The 21791-nt window shown below is 41.6% G+C and overlaps 1 protein-coding gene across 3 annotated transcripts in view; it reads right to left on the reverse strand.

Annotated features, from left to right (window-relative positions):
* The window catches only part of CANX (calnexin), a 38579-nt gene extending 20716 nt beyond the window's left edge, over positions 1-17863 (reverse strand). The window contains exons 1-2 of one of the 3 annotated variants that reach the window (XM_036282314.1): positions 17763-17863; positions 150-324 (exon numbers count right to left, since the gene is read on the reverse strand). In XM_036282314.1, coding sequence (XP_036138207.1) covers positions 150-317 — 168 coding nt within the window. In that variant the 5' untranslated portion in view covers positions 318-324; positions 17763-17863. Of the gene's footprint in view, positions 1-149; positions 325-15121; positions 15133-17762 lie in introns of those variants that run through there. The other 2 variants (XM_036282315.1, XM_036282316.1) reach the window with 2 other exon arrangements.
* Positions 17864-21791: the final 3928 nt, after the last annotated feature.

The following is a 21791-nucleotide window of genomic DNA, read 5'->3' on the forward strand; positions in this document are numbered from 1 at the left end:
TTATCTTTGGTAAAATATAACAAAGGCTGCCAGAAAGATGAATAAGTATTTTAGCATATTAGCTTTCCCTTTGAAAATTATCCAAATTTACCTTCACCCTTTGATTATTTCAAGAGGTAAAACAAATAGATTCAAAGACTACTTCAAACCTTTGGAGATTGAGGAGTGCTGGTCTTTGGTTTTGAGTCTTCTACCTCTTCAATGACATCATCTAGGTCATCCTCAATATCAATCACATCATCATCATGGCCCTCATGAGCCTGAATGACAGTAGTTCCAAGGACTAGTAACACACACAGCAACCACTTCTCTTCCATGATCTACCTATAACACGAGCAAAGTAAGTTCAATGTATCCCCTCCTTTTTAAAATTCTGTAAAGACCTACTAAACCCCTCTCACTTAAAATTAAGGCTTTCAAATCAGAACTAAATAGTGAATATTTCATTTAACAAATAAAGAAAGTAAGCCCAGAGACTAAGGGATTTTCCTAAAATCAGTTTTACTGTAAAAGATTCAATTTCAAGAAAATTTCAAAATAAAACATACAAACAATTGTCCTAAAAAACAAACATAATTAACTGTCTTTATATCATGTTAGCTTCACAGAGCTAGAATGTTCAAATACAATTTCAAATTAACCTCTGGCATTTGTAAAAGCCCAACAAGTGGCCCGGCCGGTTTGGCTCAGTAGTTGAGCGTGGACCCCTGCACCCAGAGGTCTTTGGTTCCATTCCCAGTCAGGGCACATGCCCAGGTTGTGAGCCTGATCCCCAGTGGCGGGGGGTATGCAGGGGGCAGCCAGTCAATGTTCTCCCTCTTTGATGTTTCTATCTCTCTCCCTCTCTCCTTTCCTCTCTCTCTAAAAACCAGTAAAGAAAAAATATTAAAAAATAAAAAGCTCGACAAATGACAAAATCCCCTTTCATGTATTAATTTATGAGTACTGATTAAAACTTTACAATGAAATGATCACAGAAGAACTAGCCTCACATTAAATACTTAATACAGATACTGCTGCTGTTGTTCAAAGACCATCAAGTGTAGGTATAATTTTAAATTAGTGTTTGAAGACTCAACAACAAAAAAATTAAAACAAGGATCGTACCCTTTGAGATGACAAGGAGGGACCTGGAGAGTATTATGCTAAGTGAAATAAGCCAATCAGAGAAAGACAAATATCACACGATCTCACTTACCTGTATTATATAATGAACAAAATAAGCTGATGAACAAAATAGATCCAGAGACATGGATATAGGGAACAGACTGACAAACCTCAGAGGGAAGAAGGGTGGGACTGTGGGAAGAGATAAACCAAAGAATTTATATGCATATATGCATAACCAATGGACACAGACAACAGCACAATGAAGGCAGAGAGTGGGATGGGAGTGGGGTGGAGGGTGTCAATGGGGGGGAAAGGAGGAACATCAGTAAAAAAAATAATTATCTAATAAAAAGGAAAAACAAAACAAAACCAAGGACTTGCTACTTTTATATGCATTTTCTAAACAATTAAGTGCCTTGTGTATTGTATTAGACTGTCAGTGTGTTCCCTTTCCAAGGACTACAGATTCTAAGACATAAAAACTGAGCCACATGGATGCACAAAATGATATGGCAGTACGTAGTATAGTTTCAATTCTGCAAGATAAAAAGAGTTCTATAAATAGATGGAGGTAATGGATGCACAATAATGTGAATGTACCTAATGCCACTGACTGAATTGTATACTTAATAATGGTTTAGATGGCAAATCTTATGTGTGATCACAATAAAAAGGCAAGAAAACTACCCTGGCTGGTTAGAGCATCGTCTCTCTATGCCATGGTTATGGGTTTGACTTATTTATTGACGAGAGAGAGAGAAACACTGATTTGTTCCACTTATTTATGCATTCATTGGTTGATCCTCATATGTGGCCTAACCGGGGATCAAACTTGCTTAGGATTTATGAATAATTCATCTGTGCTTTGTTTTCCAGTTTATAAAACTTTCATATACATTGTTTCATGTTAGCCTCTCATGAGGTATTACTCTCATTTCATTTTACACACTAGGAACTTAGTGAAATTAAAATACCCTACTCATGCCCGGCCAGTGTGGCTCAGTTTATTGAGCATCGTCTCACGGACTGATAGGTCCTGGTTTGATTCCAGGTCAGGACACATGCCTGGACTGCAGGCTCAATCCCAAGTAGGGGGTGTGTAGGAGACAGCCGATTGATGTTTCTCTCTCACATCAATGTTCCTATCACTTTCTCCCTTCCTCTCTCTCTCTAAAAAATAAATAAATAAAATATCCTACTCATTATCACAACAAAAAACTGAATCAGCCCTGGCTGGTTTTTGCTCAGTGGTTAGAGCACCGGCCCGCGGACCAGAGAGGCCTGGGTTCAGTTGCCGCTAAGGGCATGTTCCTCAGTTGCGGTTTGTCCCTGGACCCAGTTGGGGTCATGTGGGTGGCAACCACTCGATGTGTCTCTTTCACATAGATGTTTCTCTCTCTTTTCCTCCTTCTCTCCCTCCTGCTCTATCACAAGATAAATGCCAAAAAAAAAAGGTCCTCAGGTAAGGATAAAAAATAAATAAAAATAAAAAAACTGAATCAGAGACTCCAAATCCTATTATTACTATTACATGAGACTGAATGTTACTATGTAGCTGAATACTAAGGAGGTGTGAGAGAGACAAAAGACAGGAAGATCAGTCAGAAAGAGCACTAACCACAATGGTCTAGAATAGAAGGTTCAAGTAGGGTTTAGTGAGGGAGGGTGCAACAGCACAAAACCTAGGCCAGGTTGATGGACCAAGGAACCTGGGGGAAAGAAGGCATCTACATGGGGGAGTCAGAATGTTCTGATTTGAAAGGAAAAGTTTTCTGGTGGCAGAGGCTACAGGCCCTATCAGCAACAACATAAGTCTTCAGCAAACTTCAGAAAATGAATTTCTCTCCCATCACCATTTCCCCTACATCCCTCACTGCAGAACCTATTTTTTAAAGTAAGAGAAGTGTGCAAGTCCTCATCTTTTACTTTCACATTATTCAGAGGGTTGTTTAAGCTATGAGGAACCATTGCCATCTATGACAAATTGGTTCTCACAGATGTGCAGTCGTAAGCCTTAGCCATTACTGGCTTTACATATGCTGTCTTAACAACTGGAATTTGCCAATATTCCCAAGAAAACACTGCAGTAAATAGGTAATACCAAGAGACACTATTAAGCCATCTTAAATGTTCCAAGTGTTGTTAGAGACCTGTCCACAGTTACAACTGAAGATTATATATGTATATGTGTACGTGTGTGTGTATAATTTTTTTTTAATCCTCACCCGAGGACATTTGCATTTATCTTCAGAAAGAGCAGGAGGGGGAGAGAGAGAGAGACAGAGAGAGAGAGAGAGAGAGAGAGAGAGAGAGAGAGAGAGAGAGAGAGAGAAACATTAATGTGAAAGAGACACATTGACTAGTCACCACCCACATGACCCCAACCAGGGTGGGGGGCAAACTGCAACTGAGGTACATGCCCTTAGTGGGAACTGAACCCAGGACTCTCTGGTCCACGGGCCAACGCTCTAACCACTGAGCCAAATGGGCCAGGGCTGAAGATTATATTTTAAGATGATCTAATTATCCACTGTTACTGAAAATTCGACATTATCAAGAAACACTATCTCCCCTCATTTCATGAGCTTTTTTTTTTTTTTTTTTTTTTGATACGTGCCCCTTGCGGGAAACTCTGGTCCGCAGGCTGAGGCTCCAACTGTTGAGCCAAACCTGCCAGGGCGTATTCTCCCCTCATTTCAGTCCTCCTACCCATACTCCTCATATCAGAGTCCTTTTAAAAGGTAGTACTTATGGCCCTGGCCAGTTTGGCTCAGCAGTTAGAGCATCGGCCTGCGGTCCAGACCCGGGTTTGGTTCCTGCTAAGGGCACGTACTTCGGTTGCAGTTTGTCCCCGGCCCTAGCTGGGTCGTGTGGGTGGCAGCCACTCGATGTGTCCCTTTCACGTCGATGTTTCTCTCTCTCTCCCTCCCTCCCTCTCACTCTATATGAACAAAATATGGAAAAATATCCTTGGGTGAGGATTAAAAATAAATAAATAAAAAATAAAAGGTAGTACTTATGGCCTGGCCAGTGTGGCTCAGCAGACTGAGCGTCGTCCCATGGACTGAGAGGTCCCGGTTCGATTCCCGGTCAGGGCACACGCCAGGATTGCAGGCTTGATCCCCAGTGTGGGGCATTCAGGAGGCAGCTGATTGACGTTTCTACCTCTCTCTCTAAAGAAAAAAAAATCAATAAAAAATAAAAATAATAAAAGGTAATACTTATTGAGTAGGCATATAAAGGATACTGCACTAGTATGCTGACTAGAAGAAAACACAGAATGTAGTTGACCTTGGGGATTTGACAATGAGCTTTTAATACATCAAAAGCAAGATTCACACATGAAAGAAAAAAATAAGTCACGTTTTTGAAATTAAAGACCTCGACTCTTAAAGACACATAAGAGAATTAAAAGACAAATCAGATCAGGAGAAAATTTATCTTGCAGAGCACTTATCTGATAAAATACATATTTGATAACAAACTGGTTTCCAAAATACACACAGAACTCAAACTCAACAATAAGAAAACAAACTACTCAATTATAAAATGGGCAAAAGATCTGGACATCTCACCAAAGATATTCAGATGGCAAATAAGCATGGAAAAAGATGCTCAACATCACTTGCCATTACATAATTGCAAATTAAAAAAACAATATACCACCATACACCCATTAGAATGATTAAAAAAAAAACCTGGCAAGGAGGTGAAACAAGAGAAATTCTCATTTCATTGCTGGTGAAAATGCAGAATAGTGCAGCCACTTTGGAAGATAGTTTGGCAATTTATGTTTATGATTTATGTCATATGATTTGGCAATCCTCCTCCTAGGTACTTACTTACCCAAATGATCTGAAAGCTTACAAATGCACAAAACCCTAAATGCAAATGTTTATAGCAGCTTTATCCATACTCAAAACTTGAAGAAACCCAAATGTTCTCAGTAGGTCAATACATAAACAAAAATGAATACCCACACAATGGAATATTGTTCAGCAATTAAAAGAAATGAGCTATCAAGCCACAAAAAGACTTAGCAAATCTTAAATGCATACTGCTAAGTGAAAGAAGCTAGTCTGAAAAAGCAACATGATGTATAATTCCAATTATGACATTCTGAAAAAGGCAAACTCTACATACAGTAAAGAAGTCAGTAGTTGCCTGAGGTTTGTGGGGGTGGGGGTCAGGTTGAATAGTAAGCACAGTGAAACTATTCTGTATGCTATATATAATTATGGATACATGATGCTATGCATTTGTTAAAACCTATAAAACTTTACAGCACAAAGAGCAAATCTTAATGTGTGAAAATTTTTACAAATCATCTAAGGATAGCATGCAAGATATAACGGAACAATCTAATGTATTATATTATGTATTATTCATGCATTGTAGATACATGAAAACTTCAGTCAGGAAGGTGAAGGGAAAAGCAAACTCACTTTGGAAGTGAGTGGTCTGTAAAACTAGACTATACAAAAGTACTTTTCTTAGGTGGCAAAATGTTCCTCACAGGTGTGCAGATTAACAATCCAGATGCCACTATACATGTATATTGGAAATGAACAATGAAGTAAAGAAATGATGGATGGTGAGAGCCACTGTAATGTGGGATATGGGAATTTACAGACAAGCAAGGAAAAAGAGGCCAGAATGATCCACTTGATAACAGGCAGGAGTTGAGAGAAATCAGCATGATCTTATGTTTACATAAGATTTACAGGTTACATACAGAAATACCTATAGATATGTGCATATATACCACTTGACCCACACACATATATTTCCTTGTTCTGTTAGCTGAGAGGGCCTAGAAAAAACTACACCCAGTAGCATTAAGTATAACTAGTACCAAATCTTGATTACTAATATCATCTCTAATAAAAGGAAATGGCTCCTTGAAGAAATGACTGATTCTAGTATTAGAGCAGAAAATACATAAGAAAGCCTGGAGCATTTTGTAGTGCCAGAAAGAAAAGAAGTGTTAAAAAAAGATAACAGCCCTGGCCGGTTTGGCTCAGCCGTTAGTGCGTCGGCCCGCAGACTGGAGAGTTCTGGGTTTGGTTCCTTCTAAGGGCACATTCCTCGGTTGCAGTTTATCCCCGGCCCTGGTTGGAATCACGTGGGTGGCAGCCACTCCATGTGTCTTTCTCTCTCCCTCCCACTCTATCTGAAGATAAATGTAAAAATGTCCTCGAGTGAGGATAAAAAAAAAGGTAACAAAAAGAACAAAACCAAACACCCACAATGATGAGGGTTGTGTGAAAGGAACACAAGAAAGATGTCCCAAAGGCCAAAATTGGAACAGCAGAAGCAACAGAGTAAGTGGTATTAGATGATGCCATAAAGTATAAATGTCCATGAACCTATACTGATACAAATAGACGACAGAGTAAATAAATAGGAGAGACAAACTTCCCATGCGGAAATATCGCAAGTAATTTACGTAGATACTCCATCCTCAAGAAGGTGAAGCATTAACTCCCCTATCCTGTAACTGTGAGCTGCATATAATGACTGACTTCCTTCCAAACAGGCCAGACAATATGGAAAGAGGGAAAAAAAACAGATAAACTTTACAGTGGAGAAACCTGGCAAACACACCTCAGCCAGGTGATTAAGGTCAACATCAACAGCAATAAGTCATGTTGATAGCATGTGTCCTTGATACAATGTGATGAAAACAGTACTTTAACCTCTGTGGTCTTCCTCCCCAAAATCGACATCCCCAGTCTAACCATGAGAAAAACATCAGGCAAGTCCCAACAGAAAGACATTCTTTAAAATAACCTGACCAGCCCTGGCCAGTTTTGCTCAGCGGTTAGAGCGTCGGCCTGCGGTCCGGAGAGACCCGGGTTCGGTTCCCGCTAATGGCATGTACCTTGGTTGCAGTTTGTCCCCAGCCCTGGTTGGGTCGTGTGGGTGGCAACCACTCGATGTGTCGCTTTCACGTCGATGTTTCTCTCTCTCTCTCTCCCTCTCACTCTGAACAAAATATCAAAAAATGTCCTCGGGTGAGGATAAAAACCAAAAACAAACAAAAATAAATAAATAAAATAACCTGACCAGCAGTCTTAAAAAATGTCCAAGTCATCAAAAACAAGGAAAGCTTAAAAACCTGTTGCAGTCAAGAGGAACCTAAATGTAATGTGGATCCTGGAACAGAAAAGAAACAGTAGGTAAAAACAAAGGAAATCTGAATAAAATAGGGACTTTAGTTAATAATTCTATATAAATATTGGTTCATTAATTATAATAAGTGTACTACACTAACATAAATTGTTAATAAGGGAAACTGGGTGTGGATTATATAGGACTCCTCTATACTATCTTTATAACTTTTCTTTTTTAAAAAATTTTTTTTCTTTATTGATTTCAGAGAGAAAGGGAGAGGGAAAGAGAGATAGCAACACCGATGAGAGAGAATATCGATTGGCTGTCTCCTGCATGCCCCCAACAGGGGATTGGGCCCACAACCTGGGCATGTGCTCTGACCAGGAATCGAACCAGTGACCTCTTGGTGCATGGGTCAACGCTCAACCACTGAACCACACTGGCCAGGCTTATAACTTTCCTGTACATTAGAACTGTTATAAAACTAGTTTAAGAGGATTTCATACGTTTTTCACTTTTTAAGTCTTCATGTCTTTCCATTTACAGAATCATAAGCAGAACATACTTCTCTGTTGTCACTATGGTTTCTAAAATTATCAATAGGAAATATATAACAAGCAGCTCAACAATAAAGCAATAAATTCTTTTAAAAAACAAACAGCAGCCTGGCCAGTGTGGCTCAGTGGTTGAGCGTCAAACCATGCACCAAGAAGTCACCAGTTGGATTCCCCATCAGGGCACATGCCCAGGTTGAGGGCCCAACCCCAGTGGGGGCATGCAGGAAGCAGCCAATGTTCTCTCTCATTGATGTCCTCTCTCTCTAAAATCAATTTAAAACAAAAAACAAAAACGCCAGCCCAGCCAGTGTGGTTCAGTGTCAAGTGGAGCATCGACCCATGCACCAAGAGGTCGCTGCTTTGATTCCCGGCCAGGGCACATGCCCCCAGGTTGTGGGCCAAATCCCCAGTTGGGGGGCATGCTGGAGGTGACCCATTAAAGTTCTCTCATTAATGTTTCTATCGCTCTCTCCCTCTTTCTCTTTCTAAAAAATTAAAAAAGAAAAAAGATATCTTAAAAAAATGCCAAAAAAAATAAAAATTTCAAAAATGAATTAGTGACATAGATAAAACTGCACAGAACTGTGTACACAGAAGGGCATGTAATACCTCATAAATCTGAGTAAGGTCTGTAGATTGTACCAATGTCAAGTTCCTGCTTTTGCAATTGTATTATAGTTATGTAAGATGCTACCTTTAGGGGAAGCTGGGTGATGCTTATAGGGATCTCTCTTTTATTAATTTTGCAATTTCTTACAGGTCTGTAATGATTTCGAACTTAACAGCTTAAAAAAATGGAAAGTACTATTGGATCACTGAAAATTGTTCTTTAGACTTCATCAAAGTTATCTCAAAACCAGCTTTAAATTGATCTGTTCCTCTAAAGCACAAAACTACAAAGGAAGACTCAGACATGTAAACTGGATTATAAATTTGAACTTGATGAGGTAGTCTTTCTCCTTTCCTTTCAGTTAATTGGGGCTTTGTTTTTAGTAATCAAATATAATTATCTATCTATAACCAAGTCAGAGAATCTCTACCCTCTGGGGTCACATGGACAAATACACACAAAACCAAGAAAACAGAAGCCAAATACACACATATTTTATAATATATATTTATTATATAAATGCTTTCTCACTTGCTTCCCAATTTCCCAAAGACAAAGCAAAAAGCCCAGCTTTCAAATGTCAGGGTCAGGATTCTTCAAGAGCAACTAATCTACTCACTTTTAATATTTCAATCTACTCTTAACTTTAAAAAAATTTTTTTTCTTTATTAATTATTAGGGAGAGATAGAGAGAAACATCAATGAGAGAGAACATCAACTTGGTCGCCTCCTGCATGCTACCCCCTGAGGATCAGGCCCACAACCTGGGCATGAGCCCCGAACAGGAACTGAACCGGTGACCTCTTGGTGCATGAATGGGTTGAAGCTCAACCGCTGAGCCACACCAGCCGGGCCACTTTTTTTTTTTTGGTATATGCCCCTAGCGGAAACCGAACCCAGGACTCTCTGGTCCTCAGGCCGACGCTCCAACCACTGAGGCAAACAGCCAAGGCAAGCTCTTAACTCTTAAAAGAGTGAATTTGAACAGAAACAAAGAAAAAAATGAACACATGGGACTACATCAAACTAAAAAGCTTCAGCACAGCAAAAGAAACAACCATCAAAACAAAAAGGGAGTCCTAGCTGGTTTGACTCAGCGGTTAGAACGTTGGCCTGTGGTCCAGAGAGGCCCAGGTTCGGTTCCCGCTAAGGACACGTACCTCAGTTGCAGTTTGGACCCAGTCCTGGTCAGGAATGTGTGGGTGGCAACCAGTCAACATTGTCTCTCTCACATCGATATGTTTCTCTCTTTTCTCCCTCCCTCTCTATCTGAAGATGAATGCAAAAATGTCCTCAGGTTAGGATTTAAAAAAAAAACGGAATGGGATCCCACTATATGGGAGACCATAATTGCCAATGATGCAGGGGTTAATTTCCAAAATATATAGAGCGCTCATACAACTCAACAAAAGGAAGACAAAGAACCCAATTAAAAAATGGGCAGAGGAACTAAACAGACACCTCTCCAAACAGGACATACAAATGGCCAAGAGACATAGGAAGATATCAGAGAGATGCAAATTAAAACAACAATGAGGTATCACCTCACACCCGTCAGAATGGCTGCCATCAACAAATCATCAAACAACAAGTGTTGCCGAGGGTGTGGAGAAAAGGGGACTCTAGTACATTGCTGGTGGGAATGCAGACTGGTGCAGCCACTGTGGAAAACACTATGGTGTTACCTCAGAAAGTTAAAAATTGGGCCATTTGACCCAGTGATCCCACTTCTAGGAATATACCCTAAGAAACCTGAAACACCAATCAAAAAGAATATATGTACCCCTATGTTTATAGCAGCACTATTTACAACAGCTAAAATCTGGAAACAACCCAAGTGTCCATCAGTAGATGAGTGGATTAAAAAGCTGTGGTACATGTACACAATAGAATACTATGCAGCTGTAAGAAAGATCTCTTATCCTTTGAGATGGCATGGAAGGACCTGAAGAGTATTATGCTAAGCGAAACAAACCAAGCAGAGAAAGACAAATATCACATGATCTCAGTTTTTGGTGGAATATAATGAACTAAACAAACTGAACAAAATTAACCCAGATTCATAGAGGTGGGGTACAGACTGACAAGTCTCAGAGGAAGGGGTAGTTTGTGGGGGAAGAGATAAACCACAGAACTAAATGCATGTATGCATGACCAATGAACAAAGACAACAAAGCTGGGGATGTGGGGAAAGGGAGGAGGGTGTCAATGGGGGGAAAAAGGAGAAACATTTGTAACAAAAACAAATTAATAAATAAAAAATTTTTTAAAAAATTAAAAAATAAAAAGAGTGAATTTGAGAGATGGAAGTTTCCTATTTTAAAAGTGAAGATTCAGCCCAGCCAGTGCAATGCAATGCAGCTCAATGGATTGAGTGTCATTCCATGGACTGAGAGGTCCAGGTTCAATTCCCAGTGTGGGGTGTGCAAGAGGCAAGCTGATAAGTGAATTTCTCACATCAATGTTTCTATCTCTCTCTCCCTTCCTCTCTAAATAGATCAATAAAAAGATATTTAAAAAAATAAAACTGATGATTTAGAGAACTAATTCTTTCGGTTTTTGTTTTTGTTTTTTTAATCCTCATCCGAGGACATTTTTCCATTTTTTGTACAGACAGAGTGGGAGGGAGAGAGAGGAAGAGAGAGAGAGAGAAACATCGATGTGAAAGGGACACATTGAGTGGCTGCCACCCGCACAACCAACCAGGGCCGGGGACAAACTGCAACCGAGGTACATGCCCTTAGCGGGAACCGAACCCGGGTCTCTCCGGACCGCAGGTGGACGCTCTAACCGCTGAGCCAAACTGGCCAGGGCTAGAGAACTAATTCTTTATACACTTGACAGTCCAGTGTATGTGGTGGTATAATCTGTCCTGTCAAAGAAACCTGAATTGCAGACTCTCTTGTTCCTTTCTAGCCTTGTTCAGCTTACTAAACTTCTAGGAGTCTTCTGTCCCTACATCATTGATGTGGGTGATAGTACTAATTCAAAGGCTTGCTGTGAAAATATAAAAAGATAATACAAAGTTTACTAGAGTCCAGTACTTTACAGGTTTACCCAAATGGTTTGTCCTTTGATAATACAAAGTACAACCACAGTGAATATACTTTCAATTTTCATACTGGACCAAAAGGTCTAATATGCCTGCCTATTCCTCCAAAGTATTTCAACAAAGCTGAATGATTTTACATAACAAGAAAAACTTGCTTTCCTCCTAGTACGTGATTTATATTTTAACACTTCCTTGCAATGATACATATACAATGTTAGCATTTGGATATGGAAATGTCCATGTTTATGTTTTTTTTCTCTGCCAGTTACTTTTCTTTATGAATTCTCCAAAATTTATTTTTGGCTAATGATAATTCTGTTCCCAGTATAATTTAAAAGTCCATATTAGCCCTGGCTGGTTTGGCTCAGCAGTTAAAGCGTCGACCCATGGACTGGAGAGTCCCAGGTTTGGTTCCCACTAAGGGCATGTACACCTTGGTTGCACTTTGTCCCCGGCCCGGTTGGGGTTGTACGGGTGGCAACCAGTCGATGTGTCTCTCTCACATCGATGTTTCTCTCTCTCTCTTCCCTCCTCTCTCCCTCCTGCTCTATCTGAAGACAAATGCAAAAAATGTCCTTGGGTGAGGTTAAAAAAAAAAAAGTCCGGCCCTGGCCGGTTTGGTTCAGCGGTTAGAGCGTTGGCCTGCGGTCCTGAGAGACCCGGGTTCGGTTCCCGCTAAGGGCACGCACCTCGGTTGCAGTTTGTCCCCGGCCCTGGTCGGTCGTGAGGGTGGCAGCCACTCGATGTGTTCCTTTCACATCGATGTTTCTCTCTCTCTCTGTTCCTCTCTCTCCCTCCCAGTCTACCTAAACAAAAAATGGAAAAATGTCCTCGGGTGAGGATAAAAAAAAAAAAAAAAAAAAGTCCGCATTATTTAACTATACACATGTAATGATGTGCATGAGACTGAACACAAAATATTCTATTTAACAAAAACAAACACACTCTGCATCAAACTTTAGCAAATTCAGACCATTTAGATCAACTTCAGGAATGGGCAAGCACTAAAGGAATATTAAATTTGCCATCTTTCAAAGGTAGAAGCTTTATTCTCAACAAGGGTCATTTACTGAAGGAGCCTATTTAAAAAAAAAAAAAAGAATTCTGTTAAAGAAAGTTCTTTAAAACAAATGGAGACTCAAATTATTTTTAAGTTTATTAAATTTAACTTTTATATTTTATGTTTTCAAGTTAAGTCTACTTTTATATCTATTTTCAAAGGAGATGCTGGGTCTGGACGGTGTGGCTCAGCGGTTGAGTATCAACCCATGCACCAAGAGGTCGCCGATTCCCAGTCAGGGCACATGCCCAGGTTGTAGAACTGGTCCCTAGTGGAGGGCATGCAGGAGGCAGTCAATCGATGTTCTCTCTCATCGATGTTTTAATCTCTTTCCCTCTCCCTTCCTCTCTCTCTAAAATCAATGAAAAAAAACAGACAAAAGAGATGTTGGTTTATGGTTTTCTTTTCTTGTGAAGTCTTTGCCTGGCTTTTGCCTTATAGAATGGGAAAGTATTCTACCCTCTTCTATTTTGGGGAAGAATTTGTGAAGGATTGGTGCTTTCTTACCCAAGTATTTGGTAGAATCACAAGTGAAGCCATTTGGTTCTGGGCTTTCCTTCATGAAACTTTGCTTCTCAAAATAAATTGGGAAATTTCAACTCTAATTCCTTTAATCCACCAGAAATTTAAAAAAGAGCATCAGAAATCCCAGGGAAGGGATTATTTCTTTGTCTCTTAATCAGATTGAGGAAATTCCTTTTTATTTTTGGTTGTGTTTCTATCATAAAAGGGTTTTTGCCTTTTGACAAATTCTGTGTCCACTGAGATGATCATGTGTTCTTTCTGCATCTGTTTTCATAAGAGATATTGGTCTATGGTTTTCTTTTCTTGTATACTTTGGTTTTGGCATCAGAGATTCATAGAATGAACTGGGAAATGTTTTTTTCTATTTGTTTGGAAGAGTTTAATGAAGGATTGGTGTTAATTCTTCTGTAAGTATTTAGCAGAATTCACCAGTGAAGCCATTTGGTTCTAGGCTTTTTTGTAAGGGTCTTAATCTCTCTTTTCAAAAAAATTTTTCTTTATTGGTATTTAGAGAGAGAGGAAGAAAGAGGAAGAGATAGACACATCAATGAGAGAGAGCATCAACTGGCTGTCTCCTGCATGCCCCCCACTGGGGATCAGGTCCACAACCTGGGCATGTGCCCTGACTGGGAATCAAAGCAGCGACCTCTTTGGGCTTGGGTCGACACTCGACCACTGAGCCACACTGGCTGGGCTAAACCAGTTTACTTTTACTACTACTTTTTGTACCTTCTGTTTTTACTACATGTACGTCTAGTCAAAAAACAAAGCACTTAAAGGGGGGGAAAGTACATAAAATTCAAAGTGGTCTTTATTGTACATTTTCATTCATTTAAAAATAGATCCATATTGCCTTTATAGTTTTGAATTTTGTTTTTCACTGACTTAAACATTAGAATTGATTTTTCCATAGCACATTTTTGTTGCTATAAACTACATAGGTTTATATTATGAATACTCAAAATATATTGCTGAGGACTGTCTAAATTTTTTTTTAATGTTTTTATTGATTTTTTAGAGGGAGGGGAAGGGAGAGATAGAAACATCAATGTGAGAGACCAACATCAATCAGCTGCCTCCTGCACACCCTCAACCAGGGATCAAGCCTGAAACCTGGGTATGTGCCATCACTGAGAATCAAACCAGGACCTCTCAGTTCATGGGACAATGCTCAATCCACTGAGCCACACCAGCTAGGTGTGTCTAAATTCGTAGAAAAAAAAATCTCCAAATAATTTTCACAGCTAACAGTTAAGCTTAATTTAAAAGTACAGCGCTGGCCGGTTTGGTTCAGCAGTTAGAACGTCGGCCTGCGGTCTGGAGAGACCTGGGTTTGGTTCCTGCTAAGGGCACGTACCTCGGTTGCAGTTTGTCCCTGGTCCAGTTGGGGTCATGTGGGTGGTAACTAGTTGATCTGTCTCTCTAACATGGAGGTTTCTCTCTCCCTCTCGCTCTATCTGAAGATAAGGGCAAAAAATAAAATAAGCCCTGGCCACTTTGGCTTAGCAGTCAGAGCGTCAGCCTGTGGTCCCAAGAGACCTGGGTTCGGTCCCCGCTAAGAGCATGTACTTCAGTTGCAGTTTGTTCCCGGCCCTGGTTGGGTCGTGCAAGTGGCAGCCACTCGATGAGTCCCTTTCATGTCGATGTTTCTCTCACTCTCTCTCTTTCCTTTCCACTCTATCTGAACAAAAAATACATAAATAAATAAAAGTACATACGTTGTGACCTGGCTGGTATGGCTCAGTTGGCTGGAGCATCGTCCTGTACACTGAGAGGTCTTGAGTTTGATTCTCTGTCAGGGCACATACCTAGGTTGTGGGTTCAGTTTCCAGTTGGGGTACATATGAGAGGCAACCATGTCTCTCTCTCTCCCTTCCTGTCTCTACAACCAATAAACATATCCTTGGGTAAGGATTAAAAAAAAAACAAAACACATATGTCACAAAGCATTTAACCAGCACCTTTCTGATGAAGTTCTACAGTAAACTATACAGATTAAACTATGTTCGTGCACTTAATTATTTCCTAGTTGTTGTTGTAAGCCACCAATTCTATTTGCACAGTTCATCACACTATTCAAAGTAGTGCACCATCATATTTGTCCCTTCCAATAGCCTCCTAGGTAAGGTATACAGGAGACTTCTCATTTCCATTTTATTTTACTTTTTTATCCTCAACTGAGGAAATTTTTTTTTTTCATTTATCTTCAGATAGAATGGTAGGGGGAGAGGAAGAGAGAGAGAAATATCGATGTGAGAGACACATCGAGTGGCTGCCATCCACATGACCCCAACTGGGGCGGGGGACAAACTGCAACCGAGGTAGTGCCCTTAGCAGGAACCAAACCTGGGACTCTCTTATCAGTGGGCTGCCCTCTAACCCTGAGCCAAACCGGCCAGGGCCCTCATTTCCATTTTAAAGATGTGTAAATCAAGGTGGTTCATATGCTAGCTACCCATACTCAGCCTGAAGTTCAAGCATCTTGAGCCTGCATTGATGCTTACCAATTATCACTTCATCCCCTTAAGCTATTTGCTGGCCAAAGTGAACTCTGTAACTAAAAGGATGCAATAGCCTGATTGCCAAAACTGCAGCAAAGACTTGTGTCAAAACGTTTACCCCTCATGGTCCTTGCAAGATAATGTGCTAGTTGAAACTGCTGAGTTAAGATAGTATGGTGTGGAGAGATGCTGATACCCACTTTCAGATAGGTCAAAAAATCTATTTGTTGTAGAACACATTCCCTCTAATACAGTTCACCCTAGAGTTCTCATGATCCAGTCATCTGGCTTGTTTGCTTCTGTACCCTGTCTACCCTGTCTGGTGAACAGGAGAACTTCTACACAGTTCTTTATCTCTGCTCTAAGTATAATTATAGCAAATGTACAACGTAGCAGTGATTGTATTCATGATCCTCAAACATGCTGAAAATAAGACTAAGATACAGAATTATATTCAAGATCAATATAATTTTCTTTTCAAAGAAAAAGCAGCCCTGGCCGGTTTTGCACAGCGGTTAGAGCGTTGGCCTGCAGTCCAGAGAGACCTGGGTTCGGTTCCCACTAAGGGTGCGTACCTTGGATGCAGTTTGTCCCCAGCCCTGGTTGTTCGTGCGGGTGGCAGCCACTCAATGTGTCCCTTTCACGTTGATGTTTCTCTCTCTCTTCCTCTCTCTCCCTCCCACTCTATCTGAATAAAAAATGTAAAAATGTCCTCGGGTGAGGATAAAACAAACAAACAAAACTAAAAACTCCTTACTAAAAAATGTAACTGTCTTGGCCAATGTGGCTCAGTGGACCAAAGGGTCATGGGTTCAATTCCCAGTCCACAGCACGTACCTGGGTTATAGGTTTGATCCCAGGCCCCAGTCTAAGTGCACGCAGGAGGCAATCGACTGATATGTCTTTCTCATATGGATGCTCCTCTTTCTCGCGCGCTCTCTCTCTCTAATTCCTCCCTTCCATTCTCTCTTAAAAAAAAAAAAAAGGAAAAAATATCCTCGGGTAAGGATTAACACACACACACACACACACACACACACAATCAAGCAAAATGTTCTATTTCCTACATTATACATAAAGGGACTTAGCTGTGGTTCACCTTTGTCCTCCCAACCTTTTAATATTCAGCTCAGTTGAACTTCCCCAACCAGCTTACACTTGTGTCATGCCAGCAGTTAATCCACTAGGTTCTGGGAAACAGGACCTAACCAACTCAAGGAGTAGGATGTCAGACCAACAGCATTCAGACTATAATTTATTGCAATCATTACTTATTGCACAATTAATGTACATCAGACTTTATACACTATTTAATTCTAACTCCATCAAGTATTATTATACCCATTATGTGGGGAGAAATGAGGAACAAAAGGTTAAGTAAATTGCCCAAGTTCACACGCAAAAAATGGCCCATGAAGGACTTCAAGCAGGGCCTTAACCTTAACCAAAAGGTAATCTTAATACCAAAACTGCCTGGCCCTCAACTACAATCCTAACGTGAAATTAATCGCATGACCTTGGGCCAGTCATTTCATACCTCTGGGCCTGTTCCTCAGCTGTAAAACGACCTGCCCACAGTGAGCTTTTGAATGCTCTCCTGCTTTTAATGTCTGGTGAATTTCCGACTGGATTACTCCGCACCGAATCAAATATTAAGACCGACGTTTTTCAATCACTGCCTGTTCTAGCACATTCTCCATAATCTTCAGGGTGCTAGGTTCCAGTCTTTGCTTTACGATGCTATTTTCTTCTTTTCTTTTTTGTTTTTGGTACGTGCTTCTAGCGGGAACCGAACACGGGACTCTCTGGTCCGCAGGCCGACACTCCAACCGCTGAGCCAAACCGGCCAGGGCCGATGCTATTTTTCAAATACTGAACCTATAACACTTAACCCTAAACATTTTCTTGGTCTGACAACACCTCTCCCCGGTATTAGAGGTGGCGACTAGGCCCGACTCCACTCTAGACCTTTACCCGGTTACTCCAGCTTACCTCTGGGCTTCCCAAGCAGCCAGCAAAAGGCCTAAGAAAGCTCTAGAAGCAAAGCCACGGGTAGAAATTGGTTTTCCCTGAGGTCAAGAGAGGCCCTAGAGAACCTGCCACGCCTCCCGACCACAACGGCGCGACCAGAGCTTGGCTCTCCAACCCGCGAGCGGGCCGGAGCCTAAGCCCTGGAAACCCAACCTGACCCCGCGGCCCCGCCCGGCACCTCGGCGGCTACGATACGCACCCGGACCTCTGGGGTCTTCACAGGCCCGAGGGCACAAGCAGGCCTCCCGTCTCACCTCGAGCTTCCCAGGCGGCACCCGCGCCTCCTCCTGCCCGCACTACTGGCCCTGAGCTGCACTGGAGACAGCAGCAGAAGCAGGCCGACCGTCACGTGCCACACAACCAAAAGACCTAAGCTACTGCAGCGACCGCGCAAACCAGCGAGCTTGGCCTCACGAACTCCGCCCCTGCCTCCGCCCCTCCCTCCTGAGTAGCTACGGACAAAGCAAGGTACCGTCCCTCCGCGCCAACTCCAAAATGTGGTTGGTCAGTGTAGCCATCGCTCTAAACACCCTCCCATACGCCCCCTAGGGCTATTCTTCGTGGAGTGTGAGGATTGGCTGGGAGTGCGGCAGGAAATAGCTGTTGGTTGGATGAAAGGGGAGAGGGAGGGCCAGAGCGGATTGGGAATCGTGGACGCGCACCCAGAGTGGTTGCAGCTCTCGACCTCCGGTTATCCTGATTCCTTAATGGGCGGGCATCCCAACCCTTGTGGTCTAGACCCCTCGGTTTTTGGATCAAGTCCCCAGGACTTGCATCCTGTTCTCTTCGCTGAAAGGGCAAATGGCAGGCTGTAGAAGGAGTGGGAGGTCTGGCGTGCAATCTGGAAGGGCCAGTTCCCTTTGCAGCGTGTGTAAGGCCCCCATGGGGTTGGTGGTGGATCTAGTACTACCAGCTCACTCTGCCAGGCCTGGAGTCGCCTGCATAGCGCTGTGTAACCACGCGTCCTGCTGGGCCTAGCAGCCTGCAGCTGCCAGTAAACCTAGAGTTCAAAATACTACAATACACACACACACCTGTATACAGGTGATGTATTATAGAACTGTACCCTTGAAACCTATATAGTTTTATTAACCAATATCACTTCCAATAATTTCAATTTGTGGACCAAAAGGGGCCACTTGCTAATCTGACAAACTAAGGAAAGTCCTGCCTGGTGGCCTTGTAAACTCAAAGTCCTAAAAGTAAACACAAAGGATGGCCTGAAATTAAAACTTTTTGAAAGCGTTTATGGCAGATAGTCATGTCCTAAGCCTCTATCTTCCCTGACAAAGGTCAACTTTCACTTTGATGGAGCCTATTCTCTTCTTGCATCTATGATAACATACCTCTGGCACAGCAGAGTGACATCCCTTTTCCAGATCCCCTCTCAGGGCACAACCAATGCACCAGGGTGGAGACCACAACCCCCCCCTGGTGCATTGGCTGTGTTATAATGATCATGTTAAATTGACTGTTAACTATCCTGTACCTGCCTATGTAAAAGAAGCATGTGTCACCTGGCTGGTGTGGCTCAGTGGATTGAGCTTTGTCCCATGCACTGAGAGGTCACTGGTTTGATTCCAGGTCAGGGCACATGCCCAGGTTGTGGGCTCCATCCCCAGTATGGGGTGTGCAGGAGAAAGCTGATTGATGTTTGATGTTTCTCTCTCATCCATTTCTCTCTCTCTACCCCTCTCCCTTCTTATCTAAACAAAAAAAAATCAATAAAATATATTTTTTAAAATAAGACACGTGTCTATCATTTTACTTTTTATCCAATCCGAGTTTCTCCCCCAACTTTGTTTGCTTTCTCTTGCCTCCCTAATCTATCACCAATGGATTTCATGTAACCCATTTAGGTTTCCTGTTTTTATTTTTTATCTTTACTTTTTTATTTTTTATCCTCACCTGAGGACATTTTTCCTTTTTTGTTCTGGTAGAGTGGGAGGGAGAGACAGGAACAGAGAGAGAGAGAGAGAGAGAGAGAGAGAGAGAGAGAGAGAGAGAGAGAAACATCGATGTGAAAGGAACACATCGAGTGGCTGCCACCCGCACGACCAACCAGGGCCGAGGACAAACTGCAACCGAGGTACGTGCCCTTAGCGGGAACCGAACCCGGGCCTCTCGGGACCGCAGGTCGATGCTCTAACCGCTGAGCAAAACTGGCCAGGGCTGTTTCCTGTTTTTATTGTAATGTATAAAATAAAGTGCAAAACCTCCATTCCCTGGAGCATTATCTCAATCCCTTGAGGTTTTGCTTCCTGGCAGTTGTTGACAGTTTTGGCTCAAATAAACTCACAAAAATTCTTCACAGGTTTGAATGTTTCTTACATTGACAAATTTAAAAAAGAAAAAAATAGTACAATCCAAGATTTTTTCAACTTTCAATTTGTGAAGTATCCCGAAGTAAGATTAAACATAGGGTCACAGAAACACACTGATGACAGGATTGAGAGAAAAGAATGGTGCAATGGCAGAAAATTAAAAACACACCACTATCTTTAAACCCACTTTAGCACATCTTCAGTTTTCAATATGCTGAAAATCTCAGAAAATGGAAGAAGCCTAAGGTTTTCCTAGACCTTTATAGGTTCTGCTCTGTCTTCCTTTTTTTTTTTTGTATACCCAAAAGCTGAATCCTAGGATGGAAAAAACTAGAATCGGTAGATAGATTGCTTATCCCAGGACCAGCTTTATTTCTGAAAGACTAAAGTCGGTGTTGTGGTGCTTGAGCATGCTAAATAGCATCCTAGATGGTGAATAAAGAAAAATTGTATTTATTTAAAGAAAAGAGGATAGGGGATGGGGATATCCAGAGGGAAGGGCTACACATCTCAGTGTCATGGGGTATTGGGTCGATGATGGCAGCACCTAGGAATTGGAGTTTCGTCCTTATATGCATCCACTGGCGGGAAACTTTTGTCGTCAATGGGTTTTGGGGTCTTGTTTGGTGGGTTTGGGCAGGGGTTGTGTCTACAGGAATGCTGATGTGCAATCCGATGTTTCTTTGGCAGTTTTAGTTCTTTATATAGTTTGATTCCTGGTGTCAGGCATTTCTTGTCCGGCCAGTTCTCCTGTTCCTTATTTTCCTGTGGTGGGGAAGCTTACAACATGGCAATCAAGAATTATATTGCCACCCTGGCTGGTTTGGCTCAGCAATTAGAACATTGACTCTCGGACCAAAGAGTTGCGGGTTCGATTCCGGTCAAGGCATGTACCTCAGTTTCACTTCGTCCCTGGCCCTGATTGGGGTCGTGCAGGAGGCAACCAATTGATGTGTCTCTCTCACATCAATGTTTCTCTCTCTCTCTATTCCCTCCCTCCCACTCTGTCTGAAAATAAATAAAAAAATATATCCTTGGGTGAAAAAAAAAATTATATTGTCTTGTAAGTCTTCACATTTCCCCCCTCTTTCTATTTGTTAATAAGAATTCATATGGAATTGGAGTAGAAGTCTTTTTCTTTTGTAGCTGCTTCCTGCTGGTTTATGGATGTAGAATTGTCCCTAAGCTGTGTTATTATGTTGAGGACTTGGAAAATAAGGGTAGGGATAAGTTCTGGAGGCCATGGTCAGGGCTATTTGCCTGTAATAGTTCATATACTGTTTTGGAGAAAGGAAAAGAGAGCATGGATGGGCTTCCAAAGTGAGACCTTTATTGTGTAAACAATTAATCAGGTATTTAATAAGAAGTATGCCTATGAAAATAAGAAGGAAAAAAAAGGTTAATGATCACAGAAAATTATAAAACAGTTTCTGAATCTATAAGACTGTTAGTCAAGAAGGCTTAAAGTTTCTTCCGCTGGCATGAAAGCAAGCAGTGATAACTGGACAGCATCTGATACTTAGGTAAATTCTGTATGGTTGACATGTGTCAGTAGTTTTTTTTTTTTTTTTTTTAATCCTCACCCGAGGACATTTTTCCATTTTTTGTTTTAGGTACAGTGGAAGGGAGAGAGAGGAACAGAGAGAGAGAGAGAAACATCGATGTGAAAGGGACACATCGAGTGGCTGCCACCCGCACGACCGACCAGGGCCGGGGCAACCGAGGTACGCGCCCTTAGTGGGAACCGAACCCGGGTCTCTCAGGACTGCAGGCCGACGCTCTAACCGCTGAGCCAAACCGGCCTGGGCAGTTTTTAATAATTCAAAGTCAAAGGATGGGAGAAAAAAAATGAAACATTAGTTTAGATGGTTGAACACAACTAGAAGAATTCAGGAACCAGTTTA

Source organism: Molossus molossus, unplaced genomic scaffold (genome assembly GCF_014108415.1).
Source record: "Molossus molossus isolate mMolMol1 unplaced genomic scaffold, mMolMol1.p scaffold_m16_p_4, whole genome shotgun sequence".
Taxonomy (NCBI): domain Eukaryota; kingdom Metazoa; phylum Chordata; class Mammalia; order Chiroptera; family Molossidae; genus Molossus; species Molossus molossus.